The sequence below is a fragment of the Crotalus tigris genome, unplaced genomic scaffold (genome assembly GCF_016545835.1).
Source record: "Crotalus tigris isolate CLP2741 ecotype Arizona unplaced genomic scaffold, ASM1654583v1 scf7180000024391.5723578, whole genome shotgun sequence".
NCBI classification, from domain to species: domain Eukaryota; kingdom Metazoa; phylum Chordata; class Lepidosauria; order Squamata; family Viperidae; genus Crotalus; species Crotalus tigris.
The window spans coordinates 2,008,675-2,022,887 of NW_024100561.1; the positions used below are offsets into that span (position 1 = coordinate 2,008,675).

General features: G+C 39.2%; 1 protein-coding gene across 4 annotated transcripts in view; it reads left to right on the plus strand.

The window, feature by feature from the left end:
- Window positions 1-304: 304 nt before the first annotated feature.
- Window positions 305-14,213, plus strand: part of MAJIN (membrane anchored junction protein) — a 38,725-nt gene continuing 24,816 nt past the window's right edge. For 2 of the 4 annotated variants that reach the window (XM_039329346.1, XM_039329347.1), the window contains exons 1-2: window positions 305-404; window positions 1,154-1,302. Coding sequence is in view for 2 of the 4 variants with exons in the window: in XM_039329344.1 (XP_039185278.1) it covers window positions 386-404 (19 nt within the window). In the remaining 2 variants the exon portion in view is untranslated. The remainder of the gene's footprint in view (window positions 405-1,153; window positions 1,303-14,213) is intronic. The other 2 variants (XM_039329344.1, XM_039329348.1) reach the window with 1 other exon arrangement.

Here is a 14,213-nt window from a genome sequence, read left to right on the forward strand (position 1 = left end):
GTGGATTTACTAAGGTCAATAGTAATTTCATCCAAAAGATGTAGAAATCATTAAGCTGTTAGGTGCAAAAAATCAAAATTTTATGCACCCCAAATGATGGGATCAACAAAATGCTTCCTCTGGTAAAACAGATAGAATTATGCCTGGCTACTTTTTCTTAAATGGAATGACTAGTGTCAAATTAAGATGGATATTGCTGCTTTTGTTAGCAGTGTTTTGGAAAATATCTGCTAGGAGTTTAAGAAAAGGAAATTTTGAATGTTTACTGAAATCCTGCAGAGGGTGCTGTGCAGTGAAAGTGTTAAGTGTGGAGGTCTGAGTTTCTGATTGGAGAACCTATTGTTTTGCAAATTCAGGGGAGTACTTGGCTTTATGTAAAGCCAAGATGGCAGCAGAAGGAAGAGGTAAGTGGATTAAGATGTGGAGAGTTTGTTTTCAGCCATTACAGTCCATAAAAACTTTGCCTTCAACTGCCATCCTAAACACTCTCATACACACATACACCTACAAATTTTTGCTCTTCTTATTTTCTCTCCAGTCAGTATTAACAATGGATGAAAACATAAGGGATGAAAAAGGATTTTTGTTTTTAAAGTGTGTTTGAGTATATAGATTCCAAATGGTTCTCTCAGTTTGAAGACAGGATTAAATTAGCCCAAATAAGTATTTTGAAGGGCAAGATGGCGTCTTCTCATTCCATGTGCAGAAGCAAACTGGAATGGACATTTTCCTTTCTTATTTGGTATTTAAGATTGGAAGCTTAAATCCCTTGTTTTGAAAGCGCCTGTATCGTTTTTTGAAAATAAAATAAAAACATTCTCAGAAGAGAATGTACTGTATTCACACTACTCATTTAACCAAGGTTAACAGAATAAATTCAGTATCCAGAGTTTGGACACAACTGCACACTAGTTATACCAGCTGGTTCTTTTATGCATTCATGTCAGATTCACACACGTTAGGATGAACTAATGTGCTAGTATTTTCTGTATATTTTTTTTATTTTGGTGGAATATTCCTTTCCTTTAAGCTTGATGTAAGGCTGGAAGGAAAATCTAAGATGAAAAAGGAAACATGCACATATGTGGAGAGAAATTTAATGAGAAGAAACTGAGGTGTTTTCAAATCAGTTGTTTCTCCTTTTCTCCTTTAGCTTCAGAATATACCTGAAGGAAATTCACCCTTCAACTTTATTGGCAACTGCTTTTCCTGTTTTTTAAAATTTAGTATTTGTTCCCATTGACATATAATTCTAGAGAAAACAATTACTGAAGAAAGAAAAATCAGGGAACTGGAGATACTGTAAGTTCAGCATTAATTCTTTCACAACTTCCACCTTCACTGCTGCTTTTTAGCTAAATTGGAGAAAAATACTTGTTGATAGATAGATAGATATAGGTAGATAGATTTCTCTCTCTCTCTCTCTCTCTCTCTCTCTCTCCCTCCCCCTCCCTCCCTCCCTCTCTCTCTCTCTCTCCAATATGAACTTGAGCATATTTACTTGGAAGCAAAAGTTACTGGATTCAGCGAGACTAGGTTCCAAGCAAGTATTTACTTGGTGCAATTTTGTTCTTTCAGAGATAAAGTATGAAAAACTGGTTTTGCAAATATGCAGAAGTGTGGGTAGAATGGTACCCCCATGGGGTATTGGTTAAGTAGGCTCATAATATCACATACCTTCTATTGTTTTCTAAGGTAACAGAAAGTTAATTGTACAAACTGTACAGGTGCACTTTTAAAACAAGAACAAAAATATTTAAAACATGGGAGGAAAGTAGAGCAAACTGAATTCAAATGATCCAGTTCATATAAATGCATATAAAAAGAGATAGTTTAAATTCTCTGGCAAAGCTCTTCTCTCCAACAATTGGACCTACAACGTCAGAAAGTAGGAGAATCACTACAAAATATCCCCCCTCCCAACTCCAATTCCTTGGAAACAAGTCAGTGGGATATCATAGTCAATAGTTTAGAAAACTACTGGAAAATCAAAGCAGACCAGGCCAGTTACACTTCCCAATCATGATGATTCTATAGGTCATCCATAAGTGTGACCAACATTGTTTCTGTACTTGCTCCAAAACCTGCCAGCCAAGGGTCCATATAATTTGCTTCCTCTAGGATTCTCTGGAGTTGCAGGACTACGATTCTCTCTAAATCTTTCTAAAAAAGCTGGAGACATCTAAAATTATCCCACATAGTTGAGAGTGAGTAAAGTCTTCTTGAGCAGACACATTCCATAGCCTCTTGTGAGATGACAGAAATACCCTCACATTCAAAGAAACGTTTACTATCCAAATCCAACCTCCTTTCACCTTATAGTGGAACTTACCAACCATGAGAGACAAAGATGCAAATAGAGAATGGTGGAACTGAAACTACAAAGTCACTATCTGTTCTTCCAGAACTTACAGATTTGAAATGATTTTAGATCACTCAGTATGAAATCCGAGGCATCCATATTAGCATCTGTAGAGCCCAATTCTTCTTGAATCTGAACAGTTTCATTATCCATTTCTTCACAGTGAGCTTTCAGATAGTCTTGGTGAACATCTTTTCCCAAGACAGAATTTAAAGAGGGTTGAGTAGCATTCTGCAGACACAATCGGGATGGCAAAAATCACACCTCTTTATAGATCTGAACATGAGCTTTTACCAGTATGTAGTCACACTCCAGATGGGTTTACTAATTTCCAGTGATGTTCTAGGACTGGCGTCAGCTGCTTCACTTCTCTGAGCTCTTTAGTTTAGTAAACCAAAGAGCTGCAGTTGAGCTACAAGAGAGATTATTCTACTGCAATCCAGTCAGGCATCCTAATCTCTTTTTCCTCATTCTGGTAGATAACCAGAGTCTTGAACTGTCTGCCAGGTCTTTGGGAAATTTCTTATTCATCTGTTGAAAACTTGAGAGATAGATTAAGTGTTTGAGGAAAACTGATGTAATAAGTTATTCTCCACCATGGAAGAGGATTCCACATAAGTGGATTTCCTAATTATATTCCTTGCCTTGTTTCTGCCTTTAAACAATGGTGATACCTTATACAATACCTGATTTAGAATCATTGCCTCTCTTAAGTAACCATCTTATAAACATTCTCAAATAAGTGTGTACTCACATTTTCACAATTTAAACACATCTCTTTCACCAGATTTTTCACTGCTAGATGAACTTAGTATTAAATTTGTTACAAATTGTAATTGGTATGTTTAAATTTTATATTTTGGTTTTTTTTTAAGTGTTGCATCTTGAGTGCTTGCCAGAGCAGAAAGATGCATAGAAACCAAATAAAATATTCAGGTTTATATAACATTTGATGACAATCAACTAAACTCATTTCCTTTTTCAAAGACAATGCATCTTCCTGGTGGTAAAAATACCATTGTATTTTAGTGTGGCTCCATTCCTCTTAATCTAGTGAAGTCATAATTCTGAATCCACTGTATGTGTTATTATGATAGAAAACTGATTATGAATGATCGCATTAACAAAAATACCCTTGATGGGAAAACACAAAGACATTTTCAAAACAAATACCTAAAGATTAAGGCTGGGATATTAGGTGTTTGATTTGTAAGGCATGATCTGCTGAATGTGGGCAGTAAGCTTTGTAGTTGTTGGTTGATGACAGATAGCGTTTTTGTGTAAGCTGAAAGTAATGCAGGAGAGGCATTAGTTGTGGTGATGATGTTATATTCTTTTGATCAGTAGCTGTTTCTGTTGAAACCAGTGTTGCAGCTGTTAGACAAATCACAAAAAACTGTAAATATGTGACTCAAAATAATAGTAGACTGAGTGTACTGCGAACAATAATGTTGTTATCATGCCACTCCTTTCAACACTCTCTGAACAAATTATTTATATCTCTAGCTCTCCTCTTCCCTAAACATACTTTCTGCAGAATTCCAGACAGCCCAAAATTTAAGAGCAATATTATCTCTTCAACATTATATTGTACTGCTTAATTTGGGGAGGGGTGGGTGGATGAAGGCATTCTTGCTTCAAGCAAATTGGCAATGCTATGAATTGAGTGTGAAGATGTGATGCAACAAAAGAAAAGCTGGTGTGTTTTTTTACATTTTAATTACTGAAGTCCAAAAGATGTACTTTTTTCACCGGCACAGTTATATATAGAATATCTTGTGCCATAGCAAGTCTGATTCAAGAACAGGTTTTCTCACCATCTTGCTTTGCAGAGATTTGCATGCTAAAAATAACTTTTCTCTCCCAATGAAGAGAGGGGATAGACTAGAGGAAAGAATAATATGGGATCTTCTAAGGCGGGTGGTGGTGGTGTGGAAGTCTGCAATTGCAGACTTTTTAGGGGGTCTGAACTGCAACCATAAGTGGTGAATCTACAATCTACAATCATATAAACAATGTTGATACGTGGGCAGAGGTTCTATGAACTTCACTTAAAACTCCTGTACCTCCCTCCCAGAATGTTCCCTTGGTCCTGCCTATTTTTGAAGTGCAATCTTTGAGCCACTGGAGCCATTCCATACATATCTTATATGTCTCTTCCCAGCTGGTTCTGGGGTCCTTTGATTTGGCAGCCTCCTGTTAGAGAGCTAATCTGAATTCTCACTCAAACAGTTGATAAGACAAACTGCAGCAAAGGCAATTGTACTTTAAGAATGCTGGAGTTTATGAACTGATTGTTTCCACTGGCAGTAACCCTTGTCTTATCCTGTCACTTGCTTAATTAATTTTCTTCACTTCATACAGGCAATCCTCGCTTAACAACTAGTCACTTAGTAACCATTCAAATTTACAATAGATTCCTCCCCCCCCCCCAAAAAATACTTACAATCCAGTTCTGGAGATCTGATGGCAGTATAGGTGCTTGTGAATTGGCTCACTTTTACAGCCAGCTGCAACATTCCATGGTCACGTAACCACAATTTATAAAGATTTTTTTTTTTGGCCAGTTTCCAGCCTTTGGAGCTAATTTCCAGCAAAAATGCACATACAAATAAATGGATTCACTTAATGACTGAGGTGTTTGCTTAATGATCATGGCATTTGTTTTACAACTGCCACATTTAGGCTCATTGCATAAACAAACAAACAAATCTCAGAATCAAGTAGATCATGTGAGTGCATCAACCTATAACCATCTTAATTTACAATGGAAATTGTGGGCTGGTAAGTTGAAGACTACTTGTGTAGCAGGAACACAGCTGCAGGCTATGCTATCCTTTCAGTGTTTTTTGACCACCATTGAGGCATTTATACAGTTTTCTGCACAGCACAGTTTTCTTAAAAAATAAAACATTCATTGAAGTAACAAATGTTACATGAGTACTAAGGAAATATGCTGATTTTTCTGTGCAGTTGGAAGGAGAGTGGTGGATGGGTGCAGTGTTCTCATGTTTTGAACTTCACCACAGTGGGGACAGTCTTATTTGAAAGGGTTCTAAGATCAGTCTTTAATTAGACTTAGGGCTATAATAGCACTTTCATGTGGAATTTTGTGTTGCTCATGACTCACTAACCCCAGCTATGCTATCCCACAGCATCTGTTTCTTGGTGGAACCAATATATTTCTGACCACACTGAAGACAATATGGATGGGATAGATTCCCATGGCAGAATGTTCTCCTGTTCGCCTTGGGTTCAAAGCTTACGCTCAGCTGCTATTTTTTTCATGGCTTTTAAGTGTGATTGAGGAATACTGTGATCATAGCTTTGTAGCTCTCCCATTTTACTTTTTTTTTTAAAAAAATCATTGGACTAATTCACACATTTGAATGAAGCAATGTCCCATTGGTTGAATGTTTTTCCCCCATTCTTACAGATTGCCTCTTAATGTTCTTAGCACATAGAGCAGGGGTGTCAAACTGCCGGCCCATGGGCCGGATGCATCATCCGAAAGCCACGCCCACCCCATTGCCGGCAATGGCAAAACTGTCCTGATATGTTGCGCAACGTCACGTGACATTGTGAGTTTGACATGTCTGACATAGAGGTTTAGAGGCTGTGAAAACTGTTGGAAGTTAGCTTCAGAGTGCTTTTGAGAAAGGAATGAGGAGTAGTAATAATAGAAATGTGAATTAGGTCAAATAACAGAATCTAATTGAGTCAATAGAATTAGGTCAAATAACTGAAACTAGTTGTAAGAAGACCCTCCAAAGCCTGTGCAATAATTATTTCTCTAAAACTAGGTCTTGGGGGAGACAAGAACTCTGCTTGAGTAGATACTTTATTGCAAATAGAAGCTTAATGATGACACATATCAATTTCTACAAAAGCTTAAAAAAAAGATTCTCTTTTTGTATCTCTATGTGTCCCCAGGTTCAAACATTGACTTTCTGTCTTCAGTCTTTTAACAGAGCACTTGCATTCGATTTCACAGCTGGCCTGATTATACCTGGATTGTTGTTATTACCTTTGAATCAATGTTGACTTTTGGCAATTGCCAAGACTAGTCATGCATTTTTATTGGTAAGTTTTCGGAAGTGGTTTCCCATTACCTCCTTCCCAGGGCTGAGAGTGACTGACCAAGGTCACCCAAATGGCTTTGTGCCTAAGGCAAGAGTAAAATTCATGGCCTCCAGGTTCTAACCTGATGCCTTAACTACTACATCAAATTGACTTTGGTTACCAAATGGTCATATCTGGTCCCAGGATCCTCTTTTCCTGCTTTGTTATCGCCAAACCTCACATTAATATAATGGTTGTAGGGTTGCAGCTATTTACAGCACATCCTAAACTAAAAGGTCTCTCTCTGCTTCAGCTATTTCTCTTCTAATGGATTTCCAAAAGAGAGAAACAGAGAGAATTCGTTTTCTGGGGAAAAGGAAAGGTGCATGTAGAAAATAATTCACTTCCAATTTCCATTTGTCCATCTGCCAAATTTCATCCATACTTCATATGAAGTTGTCATGACCACACTATGTGGCTGAGATTTAGGAAAGAAAAAAACTGATAATATACTTAGTAAAATTCCTTAAATGGCAACAGTTGTTGCTATAACTAATGTAATTATTATAACTTGCTTATATTTTTATTGAAAACATTTGTATAGCTGCCCGTCTTATAACCAACTCTGGACGGTTCCCAATTAACCAATTCTAGCTGGGAAGAAGCTTGAGTATTAGTCTCAATGAGTCTTTCCCGTCCTTCCCTTCATACTTTACTTTTTAAAAAATAACATGTAAATTTATTTTATCAAGTAAAAAGACATCACCTTAAGAAATAACAAATTAAACATTTTAACCAACATTTATTTACAGCTTTCCTTTGTTCTTTCTAACAATTTAATCACTTTAATCAAGACATATCAAATTCGCGATGTCATATGACGTCACGCAACGTATCGGGACGGTTTTGCCATTGCTGGCAATGGGGTGGGCACAGCATCAGTTTATCTGTGGCAAAACAATCACATGTTCCTTTGTCCTTGCATGCAATTGTAAGGTGTGTTGAGCAGTTCCAGGCTTGGCAGTTCTCAGAGGAGAAAAGCCACTGTTATTTCCTGTCTCTGGATATTAAGATATGTTGACACGTCCAGCCCACGGGCCGGCAGTTTGACACCCCTGCTTTAATTTTAGGAGTCAATATCTGCTGGCAACTGTAATGTAGGTATTCAAACCAAACAATGAATAAGTGATCCTTAAAATTGATCAAGTTTTTTTCAAGTCATTCATATTTTATTAATATGAATCTTCCAGAAAGTCTCTTAATTATATATATGCCTAACCTTTTCCCTGATGTTTCAACAGATAGTAAATACTCTTGTTCTTGTTTTACAACTAAAATTTAGGATAATGTTTTTGCGGCACATCTTAGCATCATCATGCATTCATTTTTCCTTTACTTCTTATTTCTTCTACTTTCCTAAAACTCCTATTTTCAAAGAGATAACTTGGTCTGAATTACATCTTGTAGTATACAGTAGGAGTTTTGCCTTCAATTCCCTGCTCTGTAATCCAATGATTGAAGAAGACTCTATAACAGACATGTCAAACACAAGGCCCAGGGGCTGGATGCGGCCTGCAAAGTGGTTTCATGTGGCCCGTGAAGCCACATGAAACGGCCCCCACTGCCTTGGCCCTGGCCCAGGCCGGCCAGGAGCCAATATGCAATTTTGTGGTGGCCATCTATGCTGAAACACATTCAGTCTTAGCTCCACAAAGCCATCTGGAAACAGCGAGGAACCAGTCCCTGCTGCATCGGCCCTGCCCCCTGGGTGCATGCTGGGGAGGTGTCACTCTTTGTGAGGAATGAAGAAATGTACCATCAAAATGCTGATGCGGCCCTCAATGAAATTGAGTTTGACACCCCTGCTTTATAATCTATAACTTTAAACTGCTTATTTCTTCTTTATCTTTCATTCTTCACCTTTTTTCTTTAATTTGCCTATATCTTCACTTGGAATAAAAACAGTATTTCCTGAAAAATAAGTCAATTGGTTTATATTAAAGCTGGATTCAGAGATATTAGTATTATAACATATAGAAGACTTGATATACACTTGAAAGTCATCATGTTTTATTTTGTTTCCTAAGTGTTCCTCTTTGCCATAATAAAGATAATGCTAGTTGAAGTTGCCATGCTTCCTGTGGGCAAAGATAGTTACCAGAACCATATATATCCAGCAACATGTATTAGAAGATAGGACATATATATTTGTAAGGGAGAAAAGTTCAAGATGGCATACATAGTGCTCTTCTTATTTTTCCCCACAACAGCAACCCTGTCAGTAGGTTGGGTTGAAAGAGTGTGACTGGTTCAAAATCAGCCCATGAGGCTAAACCAGGACTTGGGTCGCACAGCTCCTAATCCAACACCTTAACTACCTCACTGTGCTGGTTCATAAGCAGTACAATGCAATATTTAAAATGTGGGTACTAAACTCATCCACAGAGTGCATAACATTTCATATGTGAGAAATGTAGAAAGTGTTGAAGTTCACATGCCTTTCACAGCCCACAACATCAGTGTAGTAGGCTCCAATTGGTGGTGGTTTTACTTACATCAATTACCGGTATTTGCAGTTGTCTCTGTATCTTAGGGCAGTTTAAGTAATAATTGTTTTAGTTCCTTTGTCCATCCATGTAACCAGATTATGAAACCCTCTCAGCTAGAAATGCATTTTTAGAAAACATTTTACTCAGTGCTGTGTGAAAGATTTGTTATAAAAGCAAGCCACAGGGAAAGGAGGGTTTTTTAAAATAGAAAATATAATCTGGAGGACATGTTGAAGTGCAGGGCATGATTTTTAGTGAGATACACAACATGCTGATAGGGTATTAAATTTCTATTATTTAATATTTAGATAATATTCATTATTTAAGCATAGAAATTGTAATTGGTTAAGATTGCAATTGCTTATGCAAAATGAGAGCAAGTTTATATATTTCTGTATCACGTGCTATCAAAATTTCATGATAATTCACAATAAAAACATAACACCAACCTTTATTAAATATTAACTGAATAATTTTACTGAACGCAGAACAAACTTTGAATAAACATGATTAAAAAGTGCTGGTTTATGAACTAGGTTTGTGAGAATTCTAGCATCATCATCAAGAAATTTGTGTTTGTTACCAAATTAAGATCTATACCATCATCTTATACTTTTCTTGCAACTATAGAATAGCCTGAATTTTGAAATGTATATTCCTGATAGGTTGTTAGAAATGCATTTTCTGGACTGTATCTGTCTACGAATAGAGGATAGCTAAGTTGTTCCACTATTCTGATGTTAACTTAAATGCTATATTTTATTTAGATTAAGAAATGCTATATTTTTAACATCAATGCATTTGGGACACAAAATAGAATGCAGAACCTTTAGAATAAGAAAATTATTCTTCCTTTTTCCTAATGCACAATAATAATAATAATAGTAGTAGTAGTAGTAGTAGTAGTAGTAGTAGTAGTAGTAGTAGAAGAATGTTCTGACCATATGTGAAACATGTTAGCTAGCTGTTTTGTTAGTTGTTATTTAGCATTTAATGCTAAAATGCTTATATGTAGTTCTTCGCGAAGGAAGAGAACTACAAATAGACACAGGTTCATCTTTGCTAAATCAATACTTTTCTAGGTTACTGCCAAATAATAAATGCCATATTCTCTTTCATATATATTAATAGTATTAACAATTTATTAAACTTATATGTAGCCTGACTCTCAAATGACTGTGGGCAGCTCACAATCATCAGACAAAGAGATTACAATAGTATCGATAATAGATAAAGATGAAGTATGGCATGTGTTATGTCCCGAGCCTTGCAAACGGCTCGGGCGTTTGCAGGCAGTCCCGGGCAGGTGCAAAGCTGCCCGGGACCAGACAGGCTGTCGCCAGCGCCGTGCGCATGCGCGGGTGCTGGCGCGGGAAAAGTAACCCATTTACCCGGGAGTTGCCTATATAAGAGGCTGTGAGGCGTTTGGGCTGAGCTTAAGCCATCTTCCTGTAAGCTGAACGCTGAATAAAAGAACCTGAGAACTCCAGCTGCTTCTCGTGTCTGTTTTCCCGCCAAGGACGCAACACTGGCGACGAGGATGGGATGCCTTGCACTAACTGGAAAGGAAAAAGTGTAAGCTTACCCAAGGAGTCCTGAGCGGCGGAAGAGGAACGGTGTTGACTCAGCAGCTGCCCGCCAATCCAGTGCGCATTCGGGGGTAGGCTGGCTGATAGACACGTCTCCTGAAGATCCGAAGATGGCGAAAATCGGAAGGCTTGCGGAATTCGACGTCTCACATCCAGCGCGGTGGGAGTCCTACGTATCCAGAATGGAGAACTACTTCAAGGCAAACCAAGTGAGGGAAGATAGCTTGAAGGCTGCCACCCTGCTTTGCGCTTGCGGCCAAGACGCCTTCGAAATCGCAGAAAACCTTGCAGCACCGGTTCCAGTAGAGTCTGTAAGCTACGCAGACCTGAAGAAGCTGCTGAAGGACCACTTCCACCCCAAGGTGTCCGTTATCTCATGGCGCCACACCTTCGAGCCGAGGGATCAACGGTCCGGGGAGTCAGCCAAGGAATACATCGCCGCGTTACGGAAGGCCGCCAAGCCCTGCGAGTTCAAGGACCTCGAGGAACGACTGAGGGAGCCACAAACGGCTCGTCCCAAGATTCTGCAATTGCTCCGAAAAGGAAGTCTTGGAGCTTACCCACACAACAGGCACTCACGCCTACTCCAGCCAGGGAGTTACCCCGGGGGCATACTCACTTTCCACACACAGCACACAGCACTCCAGCAACGGAGGATACCCGGGGGCATACCAACAAATCATTCCCCGCAAGAGAGCTGGCACACAATGCCCAAGGTTGGCCTGACCTTACCCCAAATCCTACAGGGGGTCAAACATACACAGAGCTAGTCGAGGAACCAAGTCCAGACTACAACACCCCTAGCACAAATCAGGGGACACCTGAGTTTTGGGAGAGTACAGAAACCCACACGAGCCCAAACACAGAATGGGGTTCAGGGAATAGACAGCCTCCTGACAGGTCTTGGACTGACCTAGGGGGTTCTACAGAGACGCCCAGCAGTGGCTATCACTTCAAGGGGTCTGAGGGGCTACAGCTAGGTAGGACAACCAGGTCACAAAGCAACAGAAGCCCTGGCCTGACGAGCCCGGTGGGCAAGCAAGCAGGCCAGGCATCGGGGCACAGTCCTTGGAAGACACCAGGGCACAGTAGAGAGAACAGGCTCACGCCTCCCTCCAGTCAGGGGACTTATGCCAGTAACCCAGAGCTAAGAAGGTCACAGAGAGCAAAGAAATCTCCTAAGTACCTAGAAGATTACATAACATTGTTGGCAAGACAAAAGCCAGTAAACAGGGGGAACACTGGGGAGCAAATTGTCGTGTAAAATAAATGTTGTATGTTGATAGTAGTTTTAGCCCGGGGGAAAGGGGTGTTATGTCCCGAGCCTTGCAAACGGCTCGGGCGTTTGCAGGCAGTTCCGGGCAGGTGCAAAGCTGCCCGGGACCAGACAGGCTGTCGCCAGCGCCGTGCGCATGCGCGGGTGCTGGAGCGGGAAAAGTAACCCATTTACCCGGGAGTTGCCTATATAAGAGGCTGTGAGGCGTTTGGGCTGAGCTGAAGCCATCTTCCTGTAAGCTGAACGCTGAATAAAAGAACCTGAGAACTCCAGCTGCTTCTCGTGTCTGTTTTCCCGCCAAGGACGCAACAGCATGGGATCTCATTTCCCTTGCCAAATTCCAGGTCTTTGTGGCTGTTTTGAACAACAGCAGAATGGGGGCCATCTGGACTTTCAGGGGTAGTTCGTTCTGGAGGGTAGGTGCCGCTACAGAGAAAGTGTGCTTCCAGGGTGCTGAAATATAACATTGCTTAATCAGAGAAACCCAGAGGGTGCCAACTCTGCAGAATTGAATTGGCTGCGAAGATCAGCTGGGGAGATAGCAAACCTCACACTTGGAATCAAATTCTGATAATCATTACTGACTGAATTCTTATTTAATTTGCATAGCGTCTCCTATGAAAAATATTCAAGAAGAAAGTAATAGCAAAACACTTCCAGGACGATGCCTAGACTATTTATTCATGTAGTCATCAAGAATCAAGATTGATTTGGAGCAAAATTCATCTACACATAGAATAGTAGATAAAATTGGCAGTTTAAAGAGTCAAAGGCTTGGGAAACAATTGACTCTACGATACTGCTCATGTATTTTGAAGGACTAATTCAGTTATAGATATTTTGTTTTTAAAGTTTCTCTCTATAGTTTCCTATATGTTGAGGACACAATTGAGAGTAAAGAACAATTTTGTACATTAAATGAGAAATATAATACTGTGTCCAAAAATAACATATTTTTTTTGTAAAAATAGCAAAAAAAGACTTGGCACTTAAATTCCTCTTTTCTCTCCCATATACTGTACATAATATTATTGTATCAGGACTATGCACCTGGTATCTAGTGAAATAGACTGTGGTCCAAGAAAGTATTTATTCATGACAAATGGGGTTTTAAAGTGCCCCAAAGCACTTGCTCTTTTCGCAAGAGATTGATGTGCTTACTGCCTAAGCTTTTCTGCTAGTGTACTGAACAACCAATATGCATTATTAAATATATCTCTATTTCCATTTTAACCACAGTTTCTTCCTAGAACTTTATCAATATATACAACTCTGTTCTAGATATAAATAGATCTAGTCTCTAAGTATATTGAATGGGCACAATAAATAAATAAAAATAGTTGTATCCTGATGTAAACCGAATGAAAAAGGTACACTATTTTCTTTATGAGTTTGATAATCTGAGTAATCAGCCTTTGATCATTCAAATCAGGAACGTGAATTTAAGGATTATGGAAATTTTCATGGGATGGGAATGGGAGCAGTACTTTATTAAACATTTCAAACATTTCAATTTTGACTAAGGTAAGCAAATAATAGCAAATACAAAAAATATAAGCTGATATAGTCAATTCCAATTAATGTTGTCAATTTCCTATGAGAATCCATGATAGATCATATTTGGGTGGAATTTTCATTTTTGAAGAGGGACCACTGAGGCAATTGATTCAATATTCTCACTGGAGGAGGCAAGTTTAAAATGTTTATGAGCCACATGGATATATTAAATTTTGTTCTACGTACGAGCCAAACCCAGGAAATATATTACTAATGTTATCTATATGATCCAGAGGTGTTCTTTGAACTACCAAAATATTTACAGTGCATTCAGAAAGTATTCAGACCCCCCATTCACTTTTGTCAATTTTGTTATCCTGCAGCCTGATTCTACAGTTGTTGAAATTCTTTTTTCCCCCTTATTAATCTACACTTAGTACCCCATAATGACAAAGTAAAAATAGAATTTTAGAAATGTCTGTAAATTGAGCAATCGGGGGAGAATGGCTTTAGTAAGAGAGGTGACCAAGAACCCAATGGTCACACTGATTGAGCTCCAGAGATCCTATGTGGAGATGGGACAGAGTTCCAGAAGGATAACCATCACTGCAGCCCTCCACTGATCTGGGCTTTGTGGCAGACTGACTAGACGGAAGCCTCTCCTCAGTGCAAAACACATGAAAGCCCGCTTAGAGTTTGGGGGAAAAAAAACACCTGAAGTGTTGAGTCCGTGGCGGGAAAATAGACACGAGAAGCAGCTGGAGTTCTTAGTTTCTTTTATTCAGCGTTCAGCTTACAGGAAGATGGCTTCAGCCTCGCCCAAACGCCTCGCAGCCTCTTATATAGGCAACTCCCGGGTAAATGTGTTACTTTTCCCG